General features: G+C 41.5%; 1 protein-coding gene across 12 annotated transcripts in view; it reads right to left on the bottom strand.

Moving 5' to 3' along the window:
* ABI1 (abl interactor 1) overlaps nucleotides 1-15,380 on the bottom strand; it is a 78,000-nt gene that overhangs the window by 40,168 nt on the left and 22,452 nt on the right. For all 12 annotated transcript variants that reach the window (XM_009085870.4, XM_009085875.4, XM_018909295.3 and 9 more), the window contains exon 2: nucleotides 14,196-14,363. In XM_009085870.4, the coding sequence (XP_009084118.1) occupies nucleotides 14,196-14,363 (168 nt within the window). The remainder of the gene's footprint in view (nucleotides 1-14,195; nucleotides 14,364-15,380) is intronic.

Raw genomic sequence — 15,380 nt, 5'->3', positions numbered from 1 at the left:
ATGCTCATGCCTGAACAACAAATAAAAAAAAGCCCAAAGCCCAATACTTCACATTTAGTTGTTAGTTGCCAAGTCAAATGGGGAAGAGCATGGAACAGAACACATGCCAAGAGAAAGTGAACTAATACTGCCTTAGCCTTAATGTATCACCTCTTCAGTGCTTTATTTAATCAGCTCTAATAGCAAAAATGAAATTTTCCAATAACAAAGGTTATGTTATGTGGATGGGATAGTGGGTTTATTGTATATTTCAAAATAACTATTATGCTAAAGAGTAAAAAAACTCACACATAAAAGCTATTCTCATTTATCACATCCATTTAATTGAAAGTGGTCTGGATTAATTTTCAGACACATTTTTCTTAAAACAAGAAAATCCCAACCACCAAACGACCTAAAACCAACTAAAAAATACACATAGGCACACAAATACACAAACACATACACAAAAATGCCTCTCCCAAGCATCCCCCTTCTCCACATGAATTCAGGCCTATGAGATGTCTAATTCTGACAGATGTCTGACAGTTCTCAGAGAGACTGTTTCCCCCACACATAAAACAAGGACAACATATGTTGGAATGATGATGAATGTCCTTTAGCTACCTGCACACATAGTCTGATTACAAATCAGCCAAGGCACAATGTTCCTTCTATCCCTCTTTGATCATGTCATCTGATGGCAGTGATACAAGCCAGTGGAACATGTGCTGGTTTCCAGCTGGGTCAGCACTGAACCAGGAGTAACTCAGGAGTATTAATTCATCAGCCACCATGTGGCTAAAGGCCACACTATCTTCACCACAAACCCTCTTGCATTAGTGCCACAAACACAGCATACCCTCCATGAAATGTCTATTTCTCATTTCCTAAATGTTTGAAGGTTGAATATTCCACTTTGTCCAGAAGAGAACTACTAAAGTTCTGGAGTTTTAAAAGATCTTTTAAATAAAAAAGTAGGCAAGATGCTACAGCAAACAGTTTTGTTGCAGCACTACGAGGTGCTACTCCAATGGAATGATAACCAACAACAAGGATTTGTTTCCTCTTGTTCCCCTGCCCATCAATAAAATAGGGTGGCAGGAACAATTCTCCACCACTATGGATTCCAATCTAAAAGTTTTCAATACACATATTCTACTTCACAATTCACTTACTACTCACACTACTATCTTCTGCATATTCTTGTAGCAAAGAACTCTTCCATGTCCCTTAAATACCAAAACAATCGGGATCTGACAAGTTTCTTGCTTTCGTTTTCAAAGACAAACATAGAACAAAATGGATCAACTTCCTTACACTGCCTGTCCTTTCTCAAACCCCCTTCAGCAAGAAGGTATATCAACACAGGACAACATTAGAAGCATCATGAACTTCCATCAGCTCAAACTTAAAATACTCAGGCAAAAAAGGAGAGTTGACAAAAATTCTCTCACAGGTTTCCTAAGACTGCACTACTATTTTGGACTGAGTCATACAGACGTGCAATTTGGGATATATTAAGTAAAAGCAGAAGACAGACAAGCAAATCACAAGCACATATGACATTTACCAGTTTAACAGAGTAGGAAGGGAGGGCTAAGGCAGAGATGGAATTGCTAAAGCTGCTCTAATTCTCCATTGCCGTTTTTATTTCCACACAGAACTCAAACAGGAAGTTGCGCATTGTTTCTGTAAATGGATTTCCCTCAGCCTCCCAACTCTTGGCCACAACTGATCTGAAATACTGTGGTGCTGCCCCTTGGTAACATCCAGATGGCCTCAGAAGTCCCAGCAGCACTTACCCCATACTGAGCCACAACCTTATCCACCCTAAACTTTTCTAACTGAGGCAAGGCATACTGGCAGAGGGAGTCTGGCCTAAGAAGAAACTGTGCCATAATTCAGCCCCTCCACCAGGATCACACCTCAGGCACACACCCAAAATTGGTATCTTGACCTCGTCCTGTGTAAGAGCACCTGAACACAAACACTGCAGCCTAATGGCAGGTTAAGAGACAGGGCAAGTCTTGAAGAGAAGTCTTGTGTGTAGGCACAGATACACAGGCACACCACTATGTCCCTGCTGCTGAATGTATCATCCTACTATTGCCACAGTCATTAAGACTGATAATGTGCTCAGAAATCAGCAATTTCCACTGTGCAGTTATTAGCATACTGATTAAATATGATTGCAAACACTTGGGGAGAAGCAGAGCATTAGCCACTGGAGAAGACAGAATGAAGCCAGTCAAAGAAGCAGCTGGAAGTCTCCAGTTTTTAAGACCTTGCCTCCATGATAACTGAGCCCACAATTCAGGGAACAGGGGGCAGAGAACAAAACCCTGTTTGTCACAAGAGAATGGCAGAAAAAAGAAGACTGGCCATCTCTTGCTGTCACTTTAGGCAGCACTTATACATATGCTACATAAATATTGACCACTGAAATGTTTACAGCTAACTGAGGAGGGCACAGGTGCGCCCTGGTGAGGATGCTCCCAACACGATGGCGGCTTATAAGCCTCTGAACAGCACCAGAGAGTTTCAAAAAGCAGCTCTTCCACACCACAGTAAGAACCACCACAGACGTGCACGACTGGACACTGACCTGTGCAATGCACCTGAGAGAGGTGGGGATTGACAGACAGCTACCTCAGTCAGGGAGGGAGGTGCTGCTGACTTCCCCAAGAGATGAAGGGCTACATCAGGACACTATTTAACGGGCTGCTAAAGCCAGCTGTGCAAACTTCTGTGGCCTACCTCCTTCCACTGCTTTGGAAGAGTCTAGGGAGGTCAATGTACTTTTTGGATTTAAACTGTGTATATCCACTCAGCAACGCAGAGTGTGTGTACTCCCAGAAGTATACAGCTAATATAAACAGCAACTAGACATTTGTTTTAAGAGCTACCACGACTAAGGAACCTCGGCAAATGGGAAGGAGGGGAAGAGTACACAGGAAAATTATCCAAGTAAGATCTGCAGACTGCTCACAATCTGTTTTCCCAGGATGTTTGCTTAGGTCCCATAATTGTTTGCAGAACCTCTGCTTTCTAAAAATGCATTTGGAAAAATTCATTCCGCATTTTCTAAATCAGTTTCTACTGATTAGATGATGCTTTCCAATATTCTCAAAGTGGGTGACCTGTCACCATCCAATAATGACCAGTCAGCAGCATTCTCTAAAACATATTCTAGGCAAACATTTCACATGAAAATGAGTATTTTTAAAGTCTTCCAAATAACTTTTTTAAAATGTCAGATATATTTAGTCCAAGTATTTAAGCCAGCTCTAGTAGAGAGCACCTCTGAAGAAATTTTTGCATTGACTGAAGGACTACACACTAATGCAGCTCGAGGAAATACAGTATTTAAAGTTATTGAGCTGAAAATAAGATGCCAGTAACTTGGGAGTTGTGGTCCCCTCACTCTCCCTTTGCTCCCGCATCTGGAGGTCTAGAAGTATGAAGCAAGCTAACTGGGAGTGAAGCTTGATATTCTTGCTGCCAGCCCAGGGGCACATTGCACTGCAGGAGGAATTTGCTGCTTAAAGCAGCAAAATCCCCAGTGATTGAACTTGAGTTTTGCTCAGTGAAGGCTTATGGAAACCATCCTCCGCTTCCTGAGCTTTTTGTTATTTATTCATGTGCCACAGCCTGAGCTCAGAAAAAGGAAAAACTTGTTATTTTAACCAAAGCACCATGAACATCCCCAGAAATTCTGTCCTCCAGTTTTAGCATTCGGATTCCAGAGTACCATCAAACACAACCACTACATCATGAGTGCTTTTGTAATAGATGCAGCACTTCTAAGGCCAGCTGTCATGCTACCATCAATAGCAGACATATCTACAGGTCTGAACACCATCCATAACACAAAACCAGATATGCTTAATTACACATCAGTTTAGGATGAGGCTAACCAGGGATATGGAAGTGGTGCAATGGCCATCCTCAGTGTGAAGTGTGGAACAAATAGAACAAAGGATGATCTGGCTCCTGTCAGTTTATAGGTGATATAACCCTATCAGTGCTGGCTCTTAACTTGAGATTTAGAATGCCTGAGAAACTAAATCAGAATACAGTGACACAGGTAAGAGATTAGATAACTGAGAAACGCTAATTTGTTTCAGGCCTTTTGACTGGACTTCTCTCCTTACCTTAATGACTCATAATCACATGAGCTTAGAGCATTTCTGTTATGATTTGGAGGTTCCTCCATTTCACAAATGTAGACTGCCCTCAATTACTTCAGCATCTTGCTCATCACCACAGCAGGCAAAAAGTGCCATGAGATGGAGTACTGAAATAACATAATATTTCTGCCATTCTTCCACTCTCAGAAGCCATAATCTACCAAGACACATGTGCAGGTCAACTGCATAATTTCAAGTTAAGTTTCATTCTTATTTTTCATCTAAATTTTAACTAAAAGAAATTCAAGAACTATTTAGAGAAATACACAAATTGCTAGTCCACAACAGCAGGCATCTTATTAGCTTATCGTATACCACCTATGAGCTATTAAAGAGCAAAAAATATGTACCCTGCTCAAAAACTTGAATTAGCACCTTTTTCAGCCTAGCTTAGGTGACAAGCCTTTTCCACAGTAGAACTCATCTTTTCTAGTCCTGTACTATATCTGGCCATTCCTGCATCTTGCTCAATACTTGACTTAACAACACACATAAGAAAATCCTATAAATGGACAAAGGATCAGCTTCTCAAAGATGACGTTTATCTCCTTTCCAGTCTGTTAAAGGTTGATTTGTGGTTTGAAGGCTTATCTTGCAACCTCATAAAGCCTAGTTTTGAACCCAGTTCAAAAATAATAACTTAAAATGAAAAAAAAAAAAAAATCCTCTAAGACACTGAGTTCAACATGCAAACAGAAATTCCTACATTCAAATCAAGCCCTTCAGTCATTATTCAATTTCCTTGTTTTTATATTTTCAAATGATGGCCCAACTGACTTTTCCTAAAGCAATTATATGTTTTATTATTTCCATTATGACCCCTCTCAACTCTAAGGTCCCCATCTTACTTGTTCTTGCTTTATATTTAGAAGCCTAATAGCTTTTAATCATACCACTGCTGCTCCTGGTCTTGCCACACAAAGGAATTTGAGATAGCATGACAAGATCAGGTTGATTATTATTTCTCTCTTGCAAGCAAGGACAGAGAAGCCAGTTAAAGAAACAGGAAGCTGTGCTTCAGTCCTGGGGTGAGACCACACTGAATTGTACCATCGGATCCATTGTAAATAATTATCCTAGGACACTGTGTGAGGGGAAGAAGCAAATGCTTTTAGGCATGAACAGGTAAAGCTACATTAAATATTAGCACTCATACAAGGATACATTCATTAAGAAGTCACAACTACTCAGCAGATTCTCAAAGAGGAAGCAAACACACAAAACCATTGCAATCAATATGCAATTCTGTGTTCACATATTACTTACATTTTTATTCCCATAGATAGGATTATTAAACAATATAACTATTGGTTGGAACCAGAATTTAATATTAAGGAGGAAAATTACAGCTTTAGCAATCTACATTTGGAATTGAGAAGGAGGCACACATACTTTTATGCTGGTTAATTCTACATGCATAGTAAACATTGCAAACGGGAATGACTGAAAGAACAAATGATGGCCTTAGCTAATTGTCACTCAAAATGTGCTCATTCAAAACACATTCTGTGTTTTGTCAAAAAATAAAAACCCTATATAGAGGACAGCTTTTAAACAAACAAATTCACAGTTTTATTTCCACTATGGCCACAATGCCCTCTGTGTGGTGGCACCAGCAGCAGGGTCAGAGAAGAATTAAAAATATTCTCTAGCAAAATAAGCTGATCCAAATAAACAATGTTCAGGGTAACCTATTTAGGTCTTTAGCAACAAATTTTATCACCCAACACCGTTTCACTTTTTTTTTTTGTGGTACAGTAAAGGGAAACTTCCCTCTGTGGTCTGTGACTGCCCCAGTGATGCAGAGATGATGCTGGTAAGGGAAGGGATTCACACTGGGACTCCAGAGCCACACAACAAGTGTTCAGTAAGATTAACATAGTTGGACAGATTTTCACACTTTATACACACTTTTTCAAAGTTACAAAAAAACCAACAGAAAGTTGTCCCAGCTTAAGAGCGGCTACCAAGTAATTTATAGACCTCCCATGAATTAATGAAGTGTTCTCTGTACGTATATGACCTGTAAGGGGGCTTTTACAAGACATGCATAACATATATCAATGGGTCCCAAAAGGCTACTAATCAAGAGAATAAAGTCAAACCAGCAGCACCATAAAAAGTGGCAGTGTTATTACTGGCTGATAAACACTCATGTGAATCATTACTTGGTTTTCCACCTGCAGATCAAAGTTAACTAAGCACTTATAATCAGCCAGCAGAAAATACTAAGCAATTCCTATCTGAATGGTACAAGAAGTCCAGCCACAAGCACCCAGCAGGATTTATTCTTGTGCTTGACTGGCAGCTTCAGTGATGCTGAACAATGAATGCTGTTGCTCATCTTCTTCACAGTAAGCTTCTGTACTCATTTTCCCCCTCCATTTCCCCAAAAAGAGTCAGCTAAAGCACACCAATACCCAGCTGCCACAAAAACCAAAATTGCAAATAGCTGCACTGGATGGCACAGGTGCAAGAACTGAGTAAATGCTTTGGTAGCTGGCTACCTGCTGTTTTACTAGGCACAATGTTCTTATCATCTCATACACTGTATTTATGCAATTAAAATATTGACAGAGATAAAACTTTAATTTGATCATATGAGAAGACTGGTGGGTTATTAAGACTTGAAACAGAAGAAAAATCACTTTCAGGCAGCAAGCTAACCAGATGCATCTGAAGAAAAAAAAAACAAGATTCCTTGGAAAGTCTAATATGTGACTTCATATCAGGTTAGTGACGCATTTCATCTGTGTGGTGTATCTCCCAGATACAAGAGGTTTTCATTAAAAAGACTGCACAAACACTGATGACTCCTTTGTTACACAAAATTGTCAAAAAGGCCTTTCAGAGTCATGTTCACAGTCCTGGATTTTTGGCTTTGATTTCAGAAAACAGGCTTCATCAGGCCTCTTAATTTAGTATTTAATGAGGTATCTAGAGCTTTCAGCAAAATGACCATTGAGCAGAAAGGAGGTTTTAATGGCCTAAAACATATTGAAAACTATGCATTCAGGCTGTCCTTCTAGCAGACAGTGGAATGGGAATAAGCATATGACAGTCAATGGCTATTAAAGTAAGCAACTTTGCTCATTCCCCAAAAATATGTTCAGAACCCTGCATTCCACAGGGGAAAAAAAAAAAGTGCACAAAACAAAAGTTTCTGGTTCAGTTTCTTCATCAAAGCAACTGCTCTTCCCCCTCACAGAAAGGCTGACATTGTGGTTGCTCTCTCATAGGTGTTCATGACTAAGTATCATGGGAGGGTTGCTTTGATTTGTTTTTTGGTAATGTGCTGGGGTTTTCTTTTTGACTGCATCAGCTGAACTGCACAGGGATTACAGACATCCTACATGCATTCATTTGTGGACATGAAGGGAATTTCTCAGCTGAATGGCTGACAAGGCAACTCTTACACATTAGACTATTTTCTGAGCAATTTATATATATATAATGTAGAAGCTGATATGCACAAAGTTGACAACAATTTTCATAAGCAGACAGATAAACAGAGCAAGCACAGCACGACTTCATGGAGCCTTGGCCTCTATCAGGGAGAGAACAGGAAGAACAGGATGTGAAGCAAAGGCCACAGATAACTGTCAGCACTTTATTAGGAGAGAAAGCGTCACCCAAGGCAAGCTTAATCTAAATAATAGGTGCAAGTTTCTTGCCATATTTAGAGTATTTGTGGCTGCTGACAGGCACAGGCAGTCCAAGAGAACCAGACAGAAGACATTAGCTTTCTAATGTATACAACATTCGATGACGCACTAGTTCCTGCTGATACTTTTGGTCTCTCCACACACTTCTGAATGTGTGGAAAGCAAAGTCTGAATGGAAGTGGAGCTTAGAACATTTGTAGATATGTGATGGCAGCTTCTCCCATGACTTTGTAATTATCTTCCCCCCTCCATCACCAATCAGTTCCTATAACTTATCATATGCCTTTCAAGGATACAAAGTCTGCTTTTAGGATATATCCAGCTGCTGCAGTGTAACACCAAAGAGAGTCATGGCAGAGATCCAGTGCTGCACTCCAAAATAAAAGGCTTTCCCAGTTCCATGTACTAATCTGCCAAGCTTCAGCTTATGGCTAGCTGTTTTACATTACACTGTCACTATCAGGCAAAAGACTAACTGCAGAGACAGAAACAGACTTAAGTACTACTAGCCTACCATAACATCACTGCTTTGGTTTTTCTTTATCAGAGCAAACTAACACAACTCCCTCAACCTCTCATTGCAGACTGCATGCTCCATGCCCCTGACCATCTCTGCATTCCTGTCTGCTGGACTGTCTCTGGTTTCCCTAAATCACTCTACAACAATACAGAGGTGACAAAACAAAAAAAAAGAAAGGAAAACCAACAAGCCAGACCCAGCACTCCCGATGAAATCGCATCACTGCCTTTCATCTGTCAGCCACAATCTTCCCAAGGCAGCTCCACCACATTGCTTCACTCATTTAGATAGACTTGTGGTGTTGGCTCCTGCTCAGCACAGCAACCATCAGCACACCAGCTCCTTTCCAACCCATTACTACTCACACAGTCACCTCTCAGTGCATACAAATGCACATGGGGTCCTAACCTAGGGTATAGGACTTGGCACCTTGCCCAGTTTGCCAAGGATTTTGCTGGTTCAGTAAGAGTCCTGTGTACTGAAGCTCTGCCATTCAGCGTATGAATCACCCTTCCTAACTTAAGAGTTAGTCCCAGATTTGTTGAGGATATGCTTTATGTTCTGAATGTTCCAAAGAATGTTCTGAACACTGGGCTCCAGTACTGACCCTGCTGTTACAAGCAGTCAACCATTTGCTAGTTCTGGCTAATCTTCTCTACAATTAACAGTCCTTCCATCTAGCCCATATGTTCTTTAGGCCAGACACAGAGGTCAGGGGTCCAAGCATTTACTTCTTTTTAATGAGGCAACTTCAGCATAGAAGTACCTGGACAGCTGTACTTTGCAAGCAGTCACCATTAAGAGGATATGGAAAGGTCTTTTGCTCCCATCTGTAAGTGTACTAAAGTACTTCACATAATTGCTTGTTTCTAGGCATGACCATCCACATTCATTAAAAGATTTGTCACATTTTCTACTTCCTGGCTTTCACACATGAATTAAACTGTGTTGTGATCATACACCACAATCCCTAAATGCAGTATCACATTAATCCGAAATACACACACACTCTGAAAGCTCTTTCCCACAAAAACAGCATCATCATCACTGTACCTGCCCTGCCTTGTGCATCTTCAAACACCAGAGACGGGCTGAGCATGTAATAGCTCTTGTGCTCCTCTTCTCTGCCAAACACCAACTTGCTAGTGCTTTGGAGCTCACCCCTTACAGCCCCAGACCATGTTCAGCAGAACTCATCTGAAACCTAATCCACATCAGTCCTGACTGGTAGCTAACCCAATGGAAAGGCCTCAGTATTTGGGGTTGTCCATGTGTGAATCAACACAGGCTACAGCTGCAGGATTCAGAAAGCCTGTAAGAAGACATCTGTGTATCTGCACCATTGCCCTGACTTTACCTACACATCCATGCCATAGCAACATAAGGCATTTGGCTTTCTGCTTGCATACAGCACTTGAATTACACATGCAATTAATTAGACATGGATGGTAACAGGCAAGATTCTTCTGAACTAATTCAGGGGAGTTCTTAAATTATTTTTTTATTTCTAAAAGATTATAACTTTAAATGGCAACAAAAAATGTGTGTGTATCTTGTTTTGCTGAGAGTGATGTTTTCATAACACTTTTTTTTTGCAATAGTCCCTATTTAACATTAGAGGAGAGCTTCAGATGCAAAAGAAAATCTTCACACTGAATGTTTAAGGGGGGCAGTGCTTCCTGATGAAAATCATAATTTCTTTAAAAGGAAACTATTGCTTTCTTCATGCTTGGATTTAAATACTGAGCTATTTTAAAACTGTTTATGTAGAGGGAAAAAAACAAGGAATAGTTGCTACATCCAGTGCTGCAGCTCTGACATAAACATGGGCACTGATCTGTTACATTTTTCAGTTTTGACAGAGTAAACAAGGATGCCCCTGTCAACCTCTCTCCTCTGAGAAATCTGCTGTCCCATCTTCATTCTCTTGAACTTGATGGAAATTAAGCAGCAAAAAATTTATCTTCAAGTACATATTTTAAGTCAACTTTCATTTCCAAGAAGAGGAGAGGAAGAGCTGAGTACAACCAAGAAACAGTACTGAGCACAGAGAGACAATCACTTCCCAAGTTCTGCTGGCCACACTACTTCTGATACAGGCCAGGATGGCACTGGTGGTCTTGGCCACCCGGGCACATGCTGCATCAGGTTCAGCTTCTGTTGATCAACACCCCCTGGTCCTTTTCTGCTGGGCAGCTTCCCAGATACTTCTCCAAGCCTGGAATGCTGCATGGAGTAGTCCCAACTGCAGCACCTGGCACTTTGTCTCACTGAACCTCAGACCACTAGCCTCTTCCATTCCATCCAGCCTGTCCAGATCCCTGTTCAGAGCCTTCCTGCCCTCCAACAGACCAACACTTCCACCCCACTTGCTGTGCCTGCAAACTGACTGAGGGTGCTCTCAATCCCCTCATCGAGATCATTGATAAAGCTATTAAACAGGACCAGCCCCAATCCAAAGTCCTGAGGAAAACCACTGGTGACCAGTGACCAGTTGGATGTAGCTCCATTCACCAACACTCCCAGGTTTGGCATCTCTACAGTTTTCTACCCAGCAGAGAGCACACCCATCCAAGCCATGAGCAGACAGTTTGTCCCAGAGATGCTGTGGGAAATGGTGCCAAAGACTTTACTAATGTCCAGGCAGACACATCCACAGCTTCTCACTCATCCACTAAGTGGGTCTCCCTGTCATGGAAGGAGATCAAGTTGGTCAAGCAAGACTTGCCTTCACAAACCCATCCTGGCTGGGCCTGATTTGCTGGTTTCATGTGTCACATGTCAGCACACAAGATGATGTGTTCCATGACCTTCCCTGGCACCAAGGTCAGGCTGAGAGGCTGGTATTCCCTGGATCCTGCATTTGGCCTTTCTTGTAGGATGGTGTCTAGCACATTTGTTAAGTTAATGCCATCAGTGAAGTCTTGATGCTTGTGTTGGTGCCAAGTATACACTTACTATCTATTTCCCCCCAGATCTTGCCTAACAGGCTAAGCAGGATCCCTTTTACCAGACAGGTTTTGAAACTTCTCCAGAAGAGTGACCAAGTCTCTGCTCTGCCATATCAGAGCAGCTTGGAAAGGTCAAGTCAGCTTGGCAACACTCCAGGTCAACATGAAGGATTTAAGTCAAAGAGCTGAGCTCTATGTGCACAGGCCCCTGTACTGGATGTAGCAAACAATCACATGGCAGACCCAGGCATTACAGCTTGGAAGACAACTGTAACTACAGAAAATACAGATGCAGCTGGCCAGGTTTTTGCTCTGGCTGCTATGAGAAAGCCATTCCATTGCCTCCACCTCAGAAAAGTGCTCCCTCACCACACTGTGATTACTCATGTGAAGCCTCTGCGTTTGTGCTCAACCAGAAACCAAAGCCAAAAATTTTTTTTTCTATAAAACCAAGCACAATTTCCATCTGTAAAATTAGGGTCCAGTAAAAATATAGCACATTAGTCCACCACCTAACTTTTCATGAGTGTTTTTTCCAGTGAAGAGGATACAAAGCTAGGAAAAATACAGAGTGGCTACTAATCAGGCTTAGCTATCCAGGGATTTAGCTTAGAGTCATTCTGGAGAACAGGCACAGTGAACTGAAAAACAGTATGGAAACAGAAACCGTCTGGGCTCAGAAGAACCACAGGACTTTCTTCCTTAGAAGAACTATCAAATTGTATCTTATTTCACAGACAGCTGCTCTTTTTTGCAAAACCCAGAATCGAGTAATTGACCTGGCAATGCCTCAGTTCTGTGCTTCTAGGCAATATTTCTTTCATGATAAAGAATGCCACTTTGAGAATTTGTTCATCCTCATGCTTTAGTAACATGAAAATAAATATTCACAATTGATACAGGCACAGAGAAGGACACTCTGGAGATCCCAGAGCATTTCACAACAGTCTATCACAGTAATTGTACAGCCGAATTAAGAAAGGCAGTTGAAGCATTTGAGCAGAAACACTTCAAAGCCAATAGCTGAGCTGGTATGTGTGCATTATCTGTATCCAGTTTAATTCTACAAAATTAGTCTGCAGAGGTTCATTTATAAGCAAGGATTAGTTTCAGGCAAGACCAACCAGGACAGAAACTACAAGCAAGTGACCTTGCTAAACACTCCTCAAAAGCTTTACAAAGCACTGATTGTTCACAGCCTTTAGCAAACAGTTCATGTATCAGGTGACTCAACAGCTTTCAGCATGGTGCCTTCAATCCAGGCAGCAAACAGTACAGTGGGTTAACACCTTTTATGCTAGTATCAAACATTTTGGCTTCTTCCATGGCTAGCCATACTAGTGGGCCAATGAGAATTTAACAATAATCACTTCAACACACACACTGCAGCTTTCAAACACCTAAGGAAAGACGTGCTCAGTATAAGAGGGCATCCAATGCTTGGGAAAATCTGTAGATTCAGGGGTTTTTTCAGCCATTTCTTAAAAGGTAGTCATAATCCCAGCATCTCTGAATACTTAACAGAAAGAAAAGCTTATCTACAGCAATTTCATTTCCTCCTACTTTCCTGTTCTAGTGGCAGGTACTTTTTTAATACCTCACACAGCTTTCAGCATTGTTTAGTTCTCAGCACATGTTAACCTCACATGCCTTTTTGATAGGTTTGTTACTAGGAGGGCCCTTCCATATGCACTGGAATCTTCTCCCTGCTGACATGCTTTTGATAAAACCACTGTGCTGCCATTTCACAAAGACGTTTAGAAACCACAACTCTAAAAAACCAGTAAGAGTTAGCAGGGCTGGGAAGGGAGACAGCAGAGACCATAAGAAGCATTTTCTTTCACGTATTTGGTCTAAGGTGTACCACCAACAGGATGCTGGTTGACCAACTAAGGTTTTTAATTCACTGGCTGCACTGAAAAACGTTTAAGGTTGCATCCTGTGCTTTTTGTTTACAAAACATCTCAAAGAGATGTAGGACAAAGCCCAGTGAAGATCTAACTGAATTTCAGTAAGAGCAGGAGAGTGGATACTGGGCTTTTAACAACTCCCTCAAGCCCACTTCAGAACAGTAATGTAAGGGTGAAATAACTGAGTCCTGTCCCGGCCTCCACTGGCACTAAGATGGCACACACCTGATTATGCAGCAAGCCACTTCCAGATTAAATACAGCAGACATTTTTGGCTGAGTTAGCATACAATCAGGCCAATGATCAGGTACAAGGCAGGCAGCAGCAGCAATGCTTCCCCCCCCCAGAAGCAGGCAGCCAGGGTGAAGCATCAGCCAGGGAAATACAGGCTGCCACAGAGAGGGATAGACCTGTTCTTTCCTGCCATCTATCTCCATGTCCTCACTGCAGAAACTCCAGTAATACTGCAGTCACAGTTCAAGTCAGGTCAGCTCACTCATTCAACTGCCTGGGCTGGGAAGGAGTTTGGCTTGAGCAGGTAGTGGCAGCATGTGAACCCCTCTGTCCTTCCACACAGCACACGAAATTATATCCTGCAAGGCTATGAAAACAAATGAACTCACTGCATGTGTTAAATAAAATACCACCTCCCATATGGCACTTCTAACTGGATTTCCTTGAGAAACAGAATCCTTCTCTCTACCCCTCCCTCAAGCACAGCTTCAAATCTTGAAATCTTAATAATTAATTCCTGCTTTAAATCAAATATAATTCCAGCATCATTGAAACAGGAATTATTTTATTTTGGTCATGACCTTAATCACAAAGCATGTTTCATAAATATTAGAAAGAAAAAAGCCTTACCATTTTCTATCACAATAAAGAAGTCAACATAAACTATCCAACTCAATAGTAAGAGACACAATAATGCCTCCTCCAACATTGTCAGTCCTCTATGAACAAAGAAAAGAGATTACCTGGGAGATATGGTTGATGGAGGACTCCATCCTCCGTAGCTGGGACGCCTGGATGTCCAGCAGTTGTAATACATTGTTGGCCAGTGCATTGATCTGATAAGCAACACTGGCTAGAGACTGAGTTGTGTAGGCTTTGGTCTCTTCTAATGCTTTCCTTTTATCTGGAGCCTGTAAAGCAAAACAACAAGACATCTGCTTTAGGGCATGAAAAGGATGGGGAAAAAGGACAGGAACAAAAAATACAACCAGTATTTGGTAGAACCTGTAATCAAGAAGGTCTGGCTGGGTAGCCAAAGTACTTGATCTGCATGAGATTTTAAAAAATCTCAAAACATACAGAGGCGAGAAAGTATTTGAAAAATATTTAACAATAATAAATTTAGATGCCAAGAAACAATTCATTCAGTAGGAAAAACAACACTACTGGGTTCTGTTGGAGTCGATTTTTTAAAGCCTGTCCAATCCCACATTTCTCAAAAAGCCTCCAAATCCCCATGACCACTGAAAGGCTCCTTCTGCCATTTCTTATGACGTCATGCAGCCCATGGTAATTAAGACAGAAAAAATATTTTCCCACAGTTGGATGTCGCCTATTCCACATGCCATCTCCAAAGCCCACCCTACAGCTATGCTGGCTACTACTCAAACAGACCAGAAGGATGAGTGGAGCATCAGAATGGTATGCACAGAGGCCTCCTGCATACAGGAGTACTTGTGAAATTATCCCTCCTCACACAAAAGCTTAATAAACTTTCCTTGACACCTGAGAAAGTTCATCACTGACTGAGAAGACACACCTATTTTGAGGTATCAGAAGGGAATATATGCTTTCTACCTGAAGGGTAAAAATGTAGGGAAAGGGTAACCCTCCCACTGAAACCCCACCTTGCTAAGGTAAAGTCTTCCATCTGTCCTGAGGGATGGCTCCTTGGTCAGTGGGCAGGTTACTGCCCAAGATCAGGAACTGTTTACATGACTTGAGTTGCATGGCCCAAGTAAGTCCCTCCTCTCTGACAGGATGGGAGATACCAATAGCACTTCCGCCGTGAAAACACATAGACAAAACCTCTTTTGAAGTACTCCCTGTATCACACCTTAGGAGATGGCAGTGGAGGCCATGTATTTCATCTGTTATCCAATTTGCAAACTGCAGCTATCCAGAATTTCCTTCCACTTGCAATAGAG

This window comes from Serinus canaria, chromosome 2 (genome assembly GCF_022539315.1).
Source record: "Serinus canaria isolate serCan28SL12 chromosome 2, serCan2020, whole genome shotgun sequence".
Classification (NCBI taxonomy): domain Eukaryota; kingdom Metazoa; phylum Chordata; class Aves; order Passeriformes; family Fringillidae; genus Serinus; species Serinus canaria.
This window is presented reverse-complemented; position numbering and strand designations above follow the sequence as displayed.